This window comes from Tyto alba, unplaced genomic scaffold, assembly GCF_018691265.1.
Source record: "Tyto alba isolate M040663 unplaced genomic scaffold, T.alba_DEE_v4.0 Super-Scaffold_14, whole genome shotgun sequence".
Classification (NCBI taxonomy): domain Eukaryota; kingdom Metazoa; phylum Chordata; class Aves; order Strigiformes; family Tytonidae; genus Tyto; species Tyto alba.
In genome coordinates this window covers 37,685,886-37,700,385 of record NW_024881276.1, presented here as the reverse complement: position 1 = coordinate 37,700,385, position 14,500 = coordinate 37,685,886, and the positions used below count along the sequence as shown (strand labels likewise).

General features: G+C 42.1%; 1 protein-coding gene and 1 long non-coding RNA gene across 3 annotated transcripts; both read left to right on the top strand.

Annotated features, from left to right (window-relative positions):
• Positions 1-3,333: 3,333 nt before the first annotated feature.
• Positions 3,334-14,068, top strand: RBM11 (RNA binding motif protein 11). 2 transcript variants are annotated; one of them, XM_042788809.1, is made up of 5 exons: positions 3,334-4,867; positions 8,979-9,141; positions 10,051-10,129; positions 10,854-10,947; positions 12,970-14,068. In XM_042788809.1, exons 1-5 carry the CDS (start codon positions 4,766-4,768, stop codon positions 13,186-13,188), a joined length of 657 nt encoding a protein of 218 aa, XP_042644743.1. In that variant the 5' UTR covers positions 3,334-4,765; the 3' UTR covers positions 13,189-14,068. The 2 variants fall into 2 exon arrangements, with proteins under 2 accessions (XP_042644743.1, XP_042644742.1); XM_042788808.1 differs by having other exon boundaries at positions 3,342-4,867; positions 12,856-14,068.
• Positions 4,879-7,617, top strand: LOC122152950. Its single transcript, XR_006164956.1, has 2 exons — positions 4,879-6,115; positions 6,908-7,617. It is a non-coding gene; the product is annotated as an uncharacterized LOC122152950 (long non-coding RNA).
• Positions 14,069-14,500: the final 432 nt, after the last annotated feature.

Here is a 14,500-nt window from a genome sequence, read left to right as displayed (position 1 = left end):
TTGATGGTCCTGCACAGTGCTCAGGACCCTCAGAGTAGTACCTCCTGAATGAACCCTTATGCTTTTGGGGGAGCCCACAGTCTGCCAGCTATTAAAAACTCCTCAAAACTGGCGAAGTATTCAAGTTGAAAAAGATATATTAAAAACTTACAGTATAAGATTACTATGAATTACAGGTAACAGAATGTCACTTTTACAATTCAGTTTATCCCAGAAAGTTTCAGCTAAAAACATTACAGCATGGTTTTCAAGATTAAGATCATACTCTTACTCAAGACTTGATATCCTGAACTGTGGTCACATGTAAATCTATTTCCCCTTCTAACCTTCTCTCTAACCCCAAGGATTTTGTAATCCCATTCTCATAACAATTCTCATAACAATTCTCATTTCTCTTGTGAATCAAGCCAGTTTTCCAGAAAAAAATTCTCTCTAACCACTAGTTTAAGAGCCTGGCTTCCTTTTAGGGGAGATGAAATCACACCTCACTTCTGCAATGCAGTATGTTTCACTATGAAAAAAAATGGTCTAAAAATTACAGAGAAAACCCCTGACTGGCTGGAAAAAAATTTAAGACTCATTATGTATTCTACACTGAGGCTTGTAATTCCTGTAAATTGCTAATCCCTTCCTCAATAGACTTGACAGGTCAGTAACGTAAGGCTCCATTAGAAAATAATGGGCACTGAGGCAAAGCACATCATATATGCTTAGGAAAAAAAAAAACCTCTTTAATGTTATGTTTTACATTGCTGTCATCAGGATGACTTCTGAAAATGCGCTCCTTTGTAAAATAACACTTGAAAAATACATACTGAATATTAAATGTGTATATGTGCTTGAAACCTGTTTGCAGCATCCATGCAACAGCGGGTTATAACACAAGTATAATTTCAGTTTTAAATACACCCATATTGAGCTGTCGAATGAACAGTCAGATCCTACTGGGATTCAGACTGGTGTAAAACAGGGCGATCCAATGTCTTCAATTTTATTTAACTTATCTATGGACCCCCTGCTGTGTAACTTGGAAGAGGAAGGATGTGAGTTCCAACACTGCTTGAAAAATATAACAGCTATGGCTTTTGGAGATGACTTGGTACTGCTAAGCAGATCATGAGAAAGAAAGCAGAAAAATACTGAAATTTTGGAGGTCTATTGTGATCTAACTGGCCTCAAGACATAAGGGGAGAAGTGCCATGGCTTTTACATCAAGCCTGCGATAGAGTCATATACGATCAATGGCTGTCCTTCATGGATGATTAACAGCACTCCCCTCAATATGATTGAACATTGTAGCTCTGAAAAGTACCCGGGCCAAAGTATTGACCCATGGACTGGAATATCAACACCAGAACTACTAGAAAAAGTGAAGGGGTGGTTACAACGTGTTGGGAAGGCTTCACTGAAGCCATATAAGAAAGCTAACATCTTGAAAGGATATACTATTCTGTGATTGATTTACTGAGTTTGAGTGGTGGGGTTTTTGGTAGCAGGGGAGGGGGCTCCAGCAGTGGCCTCCTGTGAGAAGCTTCTCAGAACTCCCCCAGCTCCAAGTTGGATCTGTCACTGGCCAGGGCTGAGCCAAACAGCTGCACTTCTGCAATAACATATTTAAGAAGGGACCTAGGAGGAGGAGTTGCGACATCTATGTGAACACCGAGGTCACTGGAGGAATGGAAGAGGAAAGGGGGAGGAGGTGTGCTGGAGCAGAGACCCCCTTGTACCCTGTGGTGAGACAGCAGGGCACCACTCCCCTGCCACCCTTGAAGATCTATGGTGGAGCAGATGCTGACATATGGTCTGTGGGGGGCCCCACACCGTATCAGTTGATTGCGCCCAAAGGCAGCCAGGATCCTGTGGGAAGAAGCAGCCGCCGCTGTTGTAATTCAGTGCTGGGAGGATTGCAACATGCGGGGGTGTCCCACGCCGGAGCAGCTCAGGAAGGGCTGCAGCCCATGGGAGGGACTCCAGTTGGAGAATAGTGTCCCACGCCAAAACAGTGTGAGGAATGCTGTGGCCTGTGGGAGGGACTCAAGTTGGATAAAGTTTGTGGAGGACTGTCTACTGTAAGAGGGGGACCACAATGGAGCAGGGGGAAGAAGTACCAGAAGCTTCCCCCACCGAAGATGGAAGAAGCTGCAGCACTGACTGCACCCCCTTCCCTGCCCCTGCGCTGCTGTAGGGAGGAGGTAGAGATATCGGGAGCAGAACTGAGCCCGGGAAGAAGGGAGGGGTGAGGGGAAGGGGTTCTCAAGATATGTCAGTGCTTCTCAATGTCCTACTTTGTTAAGTGTTGTTACTAGTGTCTGTAATAAATCTATGTTCTTTTTTAATTTCACTAACAAGTCTGTCTTTTGCCCCAATCATAATGGGTGACTCACCCCTCCCTGTCTGTATCTCCAATCCAAAGCCTTTATTTTCCCCTCCCGGCACTGGGGGGGAAAGGGGAGTGAGTAGCTGCATGGTTCTCGGTTGCCCTCTGAACTCATACCACATTAGCAGACCAGGCCAACATAAAAGCTACATATCTGGAAACTCTTGATTTGGCAATACAAGTTGCCATCAAGGAATGTTTACATATACTGGCATGTACCCATGATGTCATCCTATACTCCAGCACTTGGGATGGAGGCCTGGCTATTACCAGACACTTGGGCTTGATGCCTAGTGCACAGGCTTGAAGGCTACACTGAATTGTGCAGTCTTCAGATGAGACAATAAGAGCATCCATTTGGCAAGAGGGTATTGAGAAAGAGTTTGAAAGATTAGGGATTGCAGGAGGAGGAGGTAAGGATAAAATTCCATCTATTTGGGACCCTAGAGTGGTCATGGTGATTTCAGAGAAAGCAGGCGGTGAGGTACCTGTCTCAGAATGGGAGATACCCACTCCAAAATTCACCTTTATGAGGCCCTGTAACTGGTGAAAACAGGAATTTGTGAATTGGACCAAGCTGTTATCCAAGGGCCGTGGAACTTCCAACTTTGAAAAGGATAACATCAGTAACAGCTGGATTGAATATTACAGAGGGATTCCCCACATAAAGCTCATCACGGTGTTACAGCTAAGGGCTAATGTCTACACCACAAGTGAATTTTTAGCAAGGGGCAGACGAGATTAAGTCAGATTAAATTTTACTGGAATTGTCAGGCAGAGAAGGAGACCTGTTTGCATATTATTGGATTCTGCCTGGTGGTACAAGATGCTAGGATTAAGAGACATAACTAACTATGTGAAATGTTGGTAGATGAAGCCAAAACTGGTAGTATTCCAGGAGCTGCTGCTGGAAGATGAACAAAATGAATCATACAAACAAGACCTGGCATTCGTTAAAGGGAGTCAGGCCCTTGTAGTAGATGTCAGTTAGGTATGAGAGTAAATCATTATCTTTGGCAGATGTAGTGGTGCAGAAAATAACTAAATACCAACACCTTAAAGATGAAGTTCAAGAACTGATGAATGCCGCTACAAATAAATTTATTTGATTTCCTACAGTAGTACGTGGCAAGTGGTATCAAGGCAACTACAAATTGTTATCAGAATTACGACTGTCTGGTTCCCATCAGGAGAATTTCACGTATCATCTATCAAATTGGGCACTATTTACATCAGTAGAAATTGTACATGTGTTTTCTAGTAAAGCACAGATTATTTTAAGATCTTAGTGAATTGTAAATAAACTGATTCTTTCTTTCTATCTATCTAAAGTGGGAGCCAGACCCCCAGGGGTGCCGAAAGGGTGAGTGAGACATGACAGGCTATTGATAGTATGTAGAGAGGACAAGGGACTTGGAGTCATGACGTGTCACCTATCCTGCTAAAAGAAGACACTAATCACCAGTCTTCACCTAGGTGGACGGGCCATTTTTACTTAACCTGGAAAAGGAACATGTTTAATTTGGTACGTTTGATACGCAACAATCATTTTCCAGTTCTTCTTAAATCTTGAGAAATGTACAGCATCTAACACCTCCCACGTGTGTTTTATCAGTAACAGCCACGGCGCTTTGTCATACCGATGACCAAAACGCTGGTGGGTTCTGAAGGTTTCATCAGCCCGTGTCACCCGGCCCTACGCCGGCAGCCGCGGGACCCACCAGCTCCGCAAAACAGCGAGCGGAGCGGGGACCTTCCTGGCCCCTGTCCACGGGCGGTTCCCGCGAGCTCTTTCCCACTCGCCGGCCGCTCCGCACGGACGCGGGTGGGCACACACGCTTCCTCCCGAGGTCGCGTTTCCGTACAACGCACGCTGACAGGGGTAGGTCTGAGGGGAGAAGCTTTCCTCCGGTCGGCGGGGGGAAGCCCAGAAAATAATAAATAAATGAATAATTAAAATAAATGAGAAGAACGTCTTAAAACGTTGAAGTTCCCCACAGAGTAACAGCAGGAGCGGGCACCAACTCGCCGCGCACGCTGCTAGGCGACGCGCAGGCCTCGCCGCAGCTCCCGCAGGGGCCCCGGCGGGACCAACGCCCGCCGCCACGCGTCGTGTCGCGTCGCGCCGTGTCCCGCTGCCGCGCCGCCCCACGCCACGCCACGCCCCTCCCCCTCAGAGCGGGCGCGCCGGCAGCCCGCCCCGCCCCGCCCCGCCCCGTCGGGCGCGGGCACCGATCCCGCTCCCTAGCAACGCGCCCCGTGGCGCGGCGCGGCGCTTTACGGCAGCGAGGGCGCTTCCCCCGCACCTCCCCCGCCCCCCCCGCGGCGAGACCCGGCGTTGTTGTCGTTGTCGTTGTCGTTGTCGTTGTCGTTGTCGTCGGCGCCGCCATGTCCTCGCCGGGGCGGTCCGAGGAGGCGGACCGGACGCTGTTCGTGGGGAACCTGGAGAGCCGCGTGCGGGAGGAGATCCTCTACGAGCTCTTCCTGCAGGTGGCGGGCGGGCCCCGGGGGCGGGGCGGGGCCGGGCCGGGCCGCGGGGCGGCGGCCGCGGCGGGGCCCAGCGCGGGGCGGCGGCCGGATTGTCCGCCGGGCAGGGGCCGGGCCAGGCCGCGGAGCGGGCACGGCAGCCTCCGCCGCAGGCACGAAGCCCCCGGCCGGGGCCCGAGGCAGGGCGGCGCGGCGCGGCGTGGCGTGGCGTGGCGTGGCGTGGCGTGGCGTGGCGTGGCGGCCGGGGCGCAGGAGCCTGTCCCGCCCTGCGCCCGTTCGCGGCCGCCGGCGTGGCTCCGGGACCCTCGGCGCGCCGCGGCTCGGAGCGGTCCCGGTCCCGGTCCCGGTCCCGGTCCCGGTCCCGGTCCCGGTCCCGGTCCCGGTCCCGGTCCCGCCCCCGCCCTCCTTCGGTTTTGTCTCCTCCCGGCTCTGCAGCTTTCGGTGCCGCCGATGGGCCTAAGTTCGTGAGGAAGTTAAATAATTTACAGATGTTTTCAAAATCCCCGCGGAAGAATATTGAATATTTTTTACGCTTTTTTTTTTTTTTCTTTAATATATCCTGAGGAGTATGTTTTTGATCAGTAGTTCGATTTAGAAAATGTAGTCTAAAACCTGAAGATGTGTTGACCAAGCTTGAAATTACAAACAGGGTGCCAGAGGCAATAGGAGTCATCTGCAGGTGGGGCTCTGGACTTTCACCTATAAATGATGTTTATGCCAAAATGTTTGAGAAGATACTAAAAATTCCATCGGTGGGATTTTCAGGGAGGTGGTGGGAAAACACTGAGCAGCTGGATCTGTTTCAAATCTGGGCTTAGTTTTCTTTCTTTGGAAATAAGGTATGCCAAGGAGGAAAGAAAACAGCAAAGACAGAAAATGTTAAGACACTGACCTGGCTTCAGTTTTGATCTCACATTGACAGCATCTCTAGTTAAGCCAGGCTTATTAAGCTGAAAGTGGTAAGGAAAAGGGGTGAGGATAGGGAGAGGAGAGAGTATTATGTCGCTAATGCAAGCATCGAATTTCAAGGTGGATTGACAGTAGGTGCTGATTGTGGGCTTCTCCTGAATTTGTTTATGGTGTGTTTTTGTGGTTTTGTTTTTTTTCCTCCTGGCATGACCCAGTCAGCCTCTGTCAAGCTGAAAGGTCCCAGACTCTGACTGGATGGCTTAGCTGACAGCATGGTGATAAACTTGCATCTACCAATCCACTGATTTCCCCCAGTCTCAGAATGAACCTTGTTTCCTTCTGGTGAGTCTGCAAAATAAAGAGTCTGCAAAAAAGAAAAAGGGTTGGGCAGAATCGTCTCTTGTCTTGCTATTTCATTTGGTAATCAGAACTATTTCTACTTACCAGTTTTATTCCACCGATTAATCTGGTATTTGTCTTGTTAACTAGGCAAGGCCTCAGCATGCTACCCCATTTGCATTGAAAGGCCTTTGTGTTTAATATATTCTAGCCCTTTGGGGTTTTAGCTGTTTCCATCTCTTCTTAATTTTTAATTTTTAACTTTTGCCTAAAATTAACTAAGAGACAGTTGTTTCTTTTCTATTTTTTTTTCTTTTCTGTGCAGTGTTCACACCTGTTTCCAATACTAAACAGTAGTCTGCTGTTTAACTGTAAATGTTAGATTAAGAAAGCTACTCTTACCAGGGGACATGAGTAATACCATCCAAATTCTGGTACAAAAGTGATAAAAGTAAGCGGATGCTCTCAGAATGCAGTTTTGCATGACTCCTCTGCATCATCTGCAACAGTCGTCCAACTGCTGACTTTTATCTGGATCTTTAGGTCATCCCAATAACACCTATTTATCGTTTTCCTTCTCTTCATCTTGTTCTTACTCAGGTTTCTCTGTCTTTTGCTGCAACAGTATATGCTTCTCACTGCAGTACTGTCCTTTCTTGGAAAGTATACTGTTCAATATTCCTGCTATGGCATAGTCCTAAAGATGCCCTCCTGACCTGTAGCTTTTCCCCCATCAAATTACGAGCAAGTATTTGTTATTACTTCTAAACTATTAATATTTTTATTTGTGAACAGGAAGGCTGCATATTTAAAAGACTGATCTGCAAAGGACTTGAGTTTGTTGCTTCTAGTTCTTGAAGAACCATACCTTCCTCGTTAGGCAAATAATAATCAGAAGACTGGATATATGTAATTTTTTTAAAAACTGCAGTGTAGTACAGAACAACAACAATAATGCCTTAAGGAGCCAACTCAAGCAAAAATAAGTATGTTCAAAAATCTTACTGAAATCCCTTCTTTAAAAACAAACAAAAAAACCAGGAACAAACAAAACAAAAAACCAGCAGATTTCAAGATATTTGGAAAGACAAGATCAACATTTTGAAGATTCTCTGCACAGGACAATGTAGGTAGTATATCCATTGCTGTATAGCCTGATCACCCTCTGCAGCAATAATAAAAAATGGTACATTTGGGGTTTGTCTATATAACTTCCCTGCTTTTACCAGGGTTGGGGGGCAGTGCATGTGTTTCATTTTTCAGCAAAAACATCTTATTTGATTGAGGATTAGTTTATATGCAGCTGGTAAAAGCATACAGCAATCAGAGATTATTATCACAGATGACAGTCCTTAATATCTGTAGTCTGACAACATGGAGGGTATAATAAGGGACATGGCTCCACATCATCACTAAATGCTCACAGCAGACAAATTGCAGATTTATTGTTTGACAGTAATCGTTGAAGAATAAAGTAGATTACTTTCTATGGCTTATTGTCTTCATCTGAGCATATGTTGTGTGTTTATTTTGAATCTTTAACTGTTCATGCAGTTTAATTGCTGTAAAGCTGTAATGAGTTAACTCGTATTTGCCTGAAGCTACAGATGACTTCTGAGTGACTTTTCCGTAAAAGTACATAATGTAATGGCAGTAGTAGTGGCAGCCAGTTCTACTGACGAGTGCTATTTTTTGATTCAGAATGATGAATTTTCCATCTACTACAGTAATTTAGACATTCAGTAATTTTTTTTTTACTGATAGATTTTTTTTTTTGTAACTTAGTTCACTTCATTGCTCATCAGGATGTTATATTCTCCTGAAGTTAAGTTACTGCATCCTTAACATTCCTGAGCTGTGGCAGAAGACTGCAGTTGGCCACTTCTTTCCACTCTGCTAAATCAGCCATACAGAAACATACTTTGTTTTGATGAGAAACTTAATTTTGTGACTAATACAGTGATGCCATCTTGTGTAGAGAAAATTCATCATCTTTGATATCTATTATGAAAATGACAGTTTATTTTCTTTGAAAATGGAGCCAGTATTTATGGAATATCACTGCTTTAAATTGGTTCTAGAAGTACTATGCAAGGATAAAATGGTATGTATAGGCAGAGACAGAACTTCTCAATGAAGATGCTTCAGACAAAGGGTGTGGTTTGGGATTTGGCTTTGGTGGTTTGTTTATTGGGTTTTTTTGTTTGTTTATTTGGTTTGGTTTTTTGTTTTTTTTGGTGGGGGGTGGGACAGAAACAGTATCTTATCTCCAATGAGATGATAGCATCTCTTGATTCCTTGCTATGCAGTTGTGATGAGGGTTAGGCAGTACAGAAAACTTTTGTGGTGGTTCCAGAAGCACTACTCACTATTCAGGTTTGCTTTCCCACAGCATTGATGCTGCCCATTTTAGGAATTTAAGCAAGAGTAAAATAGAAGTGTGTGAATGGAATAGGTCGCTTTTACATAGCTGATATTATCAATTTGCTTAGTTATATTAGCTGTGCAAAAAACTTCTGTAATAATAGTACTAGCAGCTGTACACGCATAAGATAGATAACTATGGAATCAGTAGTCTTGCCCCTTGCAACAGCTATCATAATTGTATTTTAAAAATAATTTTTTAAATCTGATTATTAAAGACTAAACCACCCATGGACTGATGCTCGGTTCCTTTTTAACGTTTGTAGTATGCTCAGAATTTGAGCTTGGGGAATGTTGAGAGACAGTTTCAAAATTAAGTAGAGATTCATATACTGAGAACCTACGCTGTTTCTGACTATGGCAAAATATACATCATTATGAAATATTCAAAACAGAACCTAAGTGCCAATTTCTGTGAGAAAATAATACAAATTTCTTTCAGGCTGGACCATTAACCAAAGTGACGATTTGTAAGGACAAAGAAGGAAAACCTAAGTCTTTTGGATTTGTCTGCTTTAAGCACAAAGAATCAGTGCCTTATGCAATAGCTTTGCTGAACGGAATCCGCTTATATGGAAGACCAATTAAAGTGCAGTATCGGTTTGGTATGTTTAGTAATGTCAATGATTAAATCTTTGTAGATTTTTAATTTTTTTTTTTAAATGACTGTTTTTGAATCCTACAGTCTTTTACAAAGATGACGATTTATAGTTAGACTGATTTAGAGTCTATTTTTATTAATAAACAACAATTTCTTGTGGATTTTGCATAGGGAAGGATTCAGACTTTGTATTTGTTGTTTACTAAGAGAATATGATAGGTTGGTTCAGAACAGCGTAACTTGCAAGCCAGCTCAGACCACACTGTATGAAAAAAATAGCAACACAGGTTTTCATTCCAGATTACATTTAGGAATCAAGGTGTGACACTAACTTGCAGCCTGGCAGAAAAAGTTGATTCAGTAAGTGCAGCAACTGTCAAGCTGTTTGATGGGTTTTATACTATAGCCACAGAGTTATCCGAGCTGTTGTTTTAAGTGGAATAGATTGTAGTTCAAAGAATACAGTCAAGTCAGTGTCACATTTTTCATTTTATGTTTATGAAAATAAACCCTCTAGAAAGCTTAAAGTCAGGCAGCACTTGCAACCCAAATGTTGAGGACTCATGTTCCCACTACACAGTGTGCCGCTCCTTACTTCAGAGGCTGTACAGAGCACTTGCTGGGTTTAAGTAGAATGGCTGAGGTTCCTAAAATCAGAAGTATCTCCTCTGTCTATATCTGAATGGGAATTATTAGTTCCGCAGCCCTGACTTCTGTAAGTGAATAAATGATAAAGGAATGTTTTCAAGCAGTAAAATAATACTATAGATTATCTGCCATAAAATGGCACCCTACTTTTATATACTACCTTAGATATACTAGCACACTACAGCTGACACAGAACACTTTCTATGTTTTTAACTTACTGAGTAGTTGTATATGAATAGTCATTATGCTCTTGTCTTATTTACAGGGAGTTCTCACTCATCAGAACTAAACAGCCCTACACATGGTTTTGAGAACTATATTGACTTACATTCGCCTTCATATAGGTAACAAAGAACACCTGTGAATGAACTGTATAATTTTTTAATAATCTTCTTAAGCAAATTAGTTGATGTGGTAAGGCAATCTTAAGGCTTTTGATTAAAACACCTGTTGCATGCTTTAATTGTATCCTTACTGATGACTTGCAATGGGCTGTAGTTAATTTTAATGTTTGGTTGTTTAGCTTGCCAGAGGTTGCTAGCTTGAATTTTCCATTCTTTATTTGTTTCTGCAAGATAAAGGACCACGAGAAAATACTGAATTATGGTGTTTGTACTAACAATGTTTGCAGTTGTTAGGGGGGAAAAATCTGACAATAGAGATAATCTTTTTAAACCTCAGTGAGTTTATATCTGTATTTTTTGTGTGTATATGTACAAGCAGCTGTCATGAACATATGTTTTAATGGAAACCTGAACACCCCAGATCCAGTGTTTTTCAGTGTTTCAACATTTTTATTTACAAATGTGACAGAATTCTCTGTGGAAGCTAAACTCCCATGGTGAAATCCAGATCTCTTTTGCATCAGCACTTAAGTACACGTGAGGATTACTCAGTAATGGAGCCTTTGGGTATATTTTCCTTGGTTTATCAGTTTTTTTGATTGAAGTACAGTTGTTAATTCTCCTCTTGGATATTCTCATTATAGCTCAAGAGTTAAGTCTTAGCAGTCTGGTAAGCAGTATGGGATGGACGTCTAGTCTCTGTACATTTGCTTGTTTTTCCTAGGTACCAAGAGCCTTACGGAAATCCTCCATTTCCTGTTACTCCTTTTCCAATGAACAATACTTTACCTCATGAATACTCAGGCTTTCAAAAGATGGTGAGTCTGTGTTAAAAGTTAAAAATCTGGGAGCTTTTTTATGAAGTTGAATGTATTATGCATTTCTGCAAATGATGGTACTTTATTTAATGTCTCAATATGTGGTTTAGGCTGCTAACTTTAACAGTATTAGGTCTATTTATTTTAGCATGTAAGGGTGCTTTAATAACAGGGGATCTATCAGACCAAACTATTTTCTTCCTGCAGGAATGTCTTTAAAGGTTTATAGCTTAGGAAGGCTAAAAATGTCAACGTCTACAGACAGAGCTCTCTCCTGTACCTGTTCCAAATCAAATCTCCTTGATGAGACAAGCTAACTTAGTAAAATTACAACCATGCAAGCAATAGCTTCTTCATATACAGCTAATTCAGTCAGGGAACCTCTTAGCTCTTCTTCTCAATTCAGAAATGCCCAGCAGAAGTTTGAAATGCCCTAAAAACAAACCTAAAACCAGTATAACAAATGACCACTGCCCAAGTTAGAGCAACTACAGTTTGAGGATTTCCGGCCTGAACCCGTACATGCCCCTGCAGTTCTCACATTCGTGATTTACTTTCACAGTAGTAGACAGTGAGAACCCATATTCCACTCTCCCTCTAGCAGCCCCTGGTGCACCAGACCATTCTTGTCCTAATCTCTTTTGTCTGAGATATTCCACAAGGCAAGGGAACTGGTCTCTTCAGGTGGCAACCTGTGGGCCAAACCCTACTCACCAAATGTATCATGGAGCTTCTGAATCTGATGAGTGTGGATCGGTAGGACTAAAGAAACCCAGCATTTAATGTGAGGTACCAGCTGGGGTCAGTACTGCTACCACTCAGTCAGGCTGGGGAGTGGCCAGCCCTTTGTAACTGTAGAAGGGGTGAAGTCTGGATAGATTACTTTCCCTCCCTGCAATCTGTGCAGGAAAAGAGAGAGGATCTGGTCCCTGCTGCACAAATGTGGTGGTGGCCTGCCTCCCCTCTGCCCAGGCTGTGTCCTTAGAACAGCTAGTGCTTGCACAGACTTTCCCATCCCCTCCACTGTGGTTGGAAGGCTCCCGAGTGTACCATCTCCTCTGCTGTGCTCGCCCATGAACCCACTCCTCTGTAACCATGCCATACCTAAACACCCAGGCAGACCAGCACACACGACCAACTAAATCCTGTTTTCTGCTTGCCAAGGGAATGGTATTTCAGTATGTCTCCAATGATAGTTTGCTGCAACTTCAGCAGGAAGGGATCTTGTCACATGTACGCCTTCACACATCTACCTCACCTTTATTTGGGTGAGCCAGGCAGGTTACTCACTTGGGAGTCTGCCCACACACGTAACGTACTCAGACATGCTCCACATCATATTTCTGGTTATTGCCAGTCAGTAGAAAGCTGCTCTTTTTTGACCTTTGTAATTCTATTTCTGTATTTGGGCTGTGCATTTTGTATGAGAGGGACATTTGAGATACTTGAGGGCTGAGCACTTCCTGCGTTGTTCCAAGTGCTTTGATATATGGATTCACTATACCTTGTTGGAACAACTTGTTCCACATCAACTTTAAAATTAGTTAAATCAGGTTAAAAAAAAATTACAGATGTGCATGTCTTTACATTAACAATAGGCACTGCAGTTACAAATACTTATAAAATATATTGATGATGAAAGGAATGCCACGTTTGATTACCTTACACAAGGACTGACAGTTTAATCTTAAATCAGGTTATGTCTCTGTTCTAACTTCTCAATGAAAAAAAACGTCTACTTTTTCCAACCATAGTAGTTGATGTAATAAAGTACGTAAGTTTTATTCTCAAATGTTCTGTGTTATTTTATAATTTATCAGTATTTTCATTGTGTAAGGCTTAATGCATGCAAAATTATACTCTTCAGAACTTGCTTTTTACGGTGTTAACTCAGGTTTGTTTCTCTAGATGAACCATTTTTTAGCACAGCAGTACACAGTACAGAGTCCAATGGGTCAGCAATTTCCTTACTATCAGATGACTCCACCACTGCCTTCAAATTTGTCCTTTTCTCCGTATCAGAATCAAGCTGCAAATTTTAAGTCTGCACAGAGTTCTTTTGAATTGGCCCTGCCACTTTCAAGTGACTGTGAAGTGCGCCAGGTGGATGAAAGCACCTCTAAAAGAAAGAGGGAACAGCAAAGTTTTGACAGTGACACTAGTATTGAGGATGACAAAATGAGACAAAAAGAGCGTGACCAAAAATACAAGAAGCGCAAAGCCAAGAAAAAGACACATTAATACTGTGTAACTGGATTCATCTTTTAATTATATTTGCTATTTTTGAGAGAAATTTAATCTTTCATCTTTGCACTTTATTAAAAAAGGAATGTTCAAGATTCATATTATTTTTTAAATGTGTTATGCACAAAGTATACTGATACTTTATTTTCAACCTATTTGAAGAGGAAAGTACTATTTAAGGTATAGGAAACAGTTAAAAGATAAAGTTTTCCTAATAAAGGAAAAAAACTAGTTGGTTCCTTCCCACCCTTCCCTCCCAAGAATCATGGAAGGCTATTATTTCACTAATATAGAAACTTTATGGAAATATATAATTTCAGCTAGACGCATCATTTCCATCACTTACAGAATGTATTTATGTGAATGGTGCAAGAATTTTTTGGAGCCATTGAAGTGAGCAGGCTAGAAATTCTAAGTGTCACATCAGAGATGTGTTCATCATTGAAGTATCAACACCTATAACTTTTTATTGATTTAGTTCTGTTGTTACTTTCTGTTAGGATCACCTTGTATGGTTGTTGGAACGTGTTTTCTTCCAGTAGCAAATCTGAGGTAAACCATGGACATTTGCACTAACTACAAGACTTATATATGTATTAATACTCAAATGAATGTATGTACTTTATGGCTGTAGTTATGTACTGACTAAAATACATGCATATATATGCATCTTTCTATAAAGTTACTCTCTAGTGTTTTATTTGCTTATTTGAGAATCTGTATGTTCATTGTAACAAATGGATGAAAAATTTAATTAATATCTCATCTGATGGATAGCACAAAATCATGAGTCAGTGGAGTCAGTCCTGCCTCTTAAGGAGAAAAGTTTTTTCCTTGTTCAGCAGAGGAACAATAAACTGCCTCATGCCATGATGAATCAAAGTAGTCAAATGACCTATTTTCTATCTTTCACAACTCCCAACAACAACCTACATACAGATACAGAGGTATTGCCTTATACAATACCAGGTACAGTATAAAAGTGAAATACTTTTAAGATCCTATATATATCCTAAGAAAGCAAAACACTTAATTTTCAGCTATTTAATATTGCTTAAAGCTCAGTCTTCTGTTCAGACTAGATGTGGGCTTCAAATTGAACCTGACAGTAAAAAATTATTTTGGTTTTATTAAACTCAGTTTTCTTGGTTCTAGTGTTGGGTTGCTTGAAAGGAATACTTTTCATCCTTACGCTGGTATTGCGAAAGGATATCCAAGTTTACTGATTTAAAGGTGACATGTTTTACAAGCCCAAATGAGTTTCAGAAATGGAAGAACTTGCAACGATTTCTCTTTTGTCTGATAAGAT

What these genes read in the sequence shown, in the direction of transcription:
- RBM11 (XM_042788808.1), top strand. Translation starts at nt 4,766, where the DNA reads ATGTCCTCGCCGGGGCGGTCCGAGGAGGCGGACCGGACGCTGTTCGTG. An exon ending in TCTACGAGCTCTTCCTGCAG is followed by an intron (nt 4,868 to 8,978) that starts GTGGCGGGCGGG and finishes AATTTCTTTCAG; the next exon opens with GCTGGACCATTAACCAAAGT. An exon ending in TTACATTCGCCTTCATATAG is followed by an intron (nt 10,130 to 10,853) that starts GTAACAAAGAAC and finishes TGTTTTTCCTAG; the next exon opens with GTACCAAGAGCCTTACGGAA.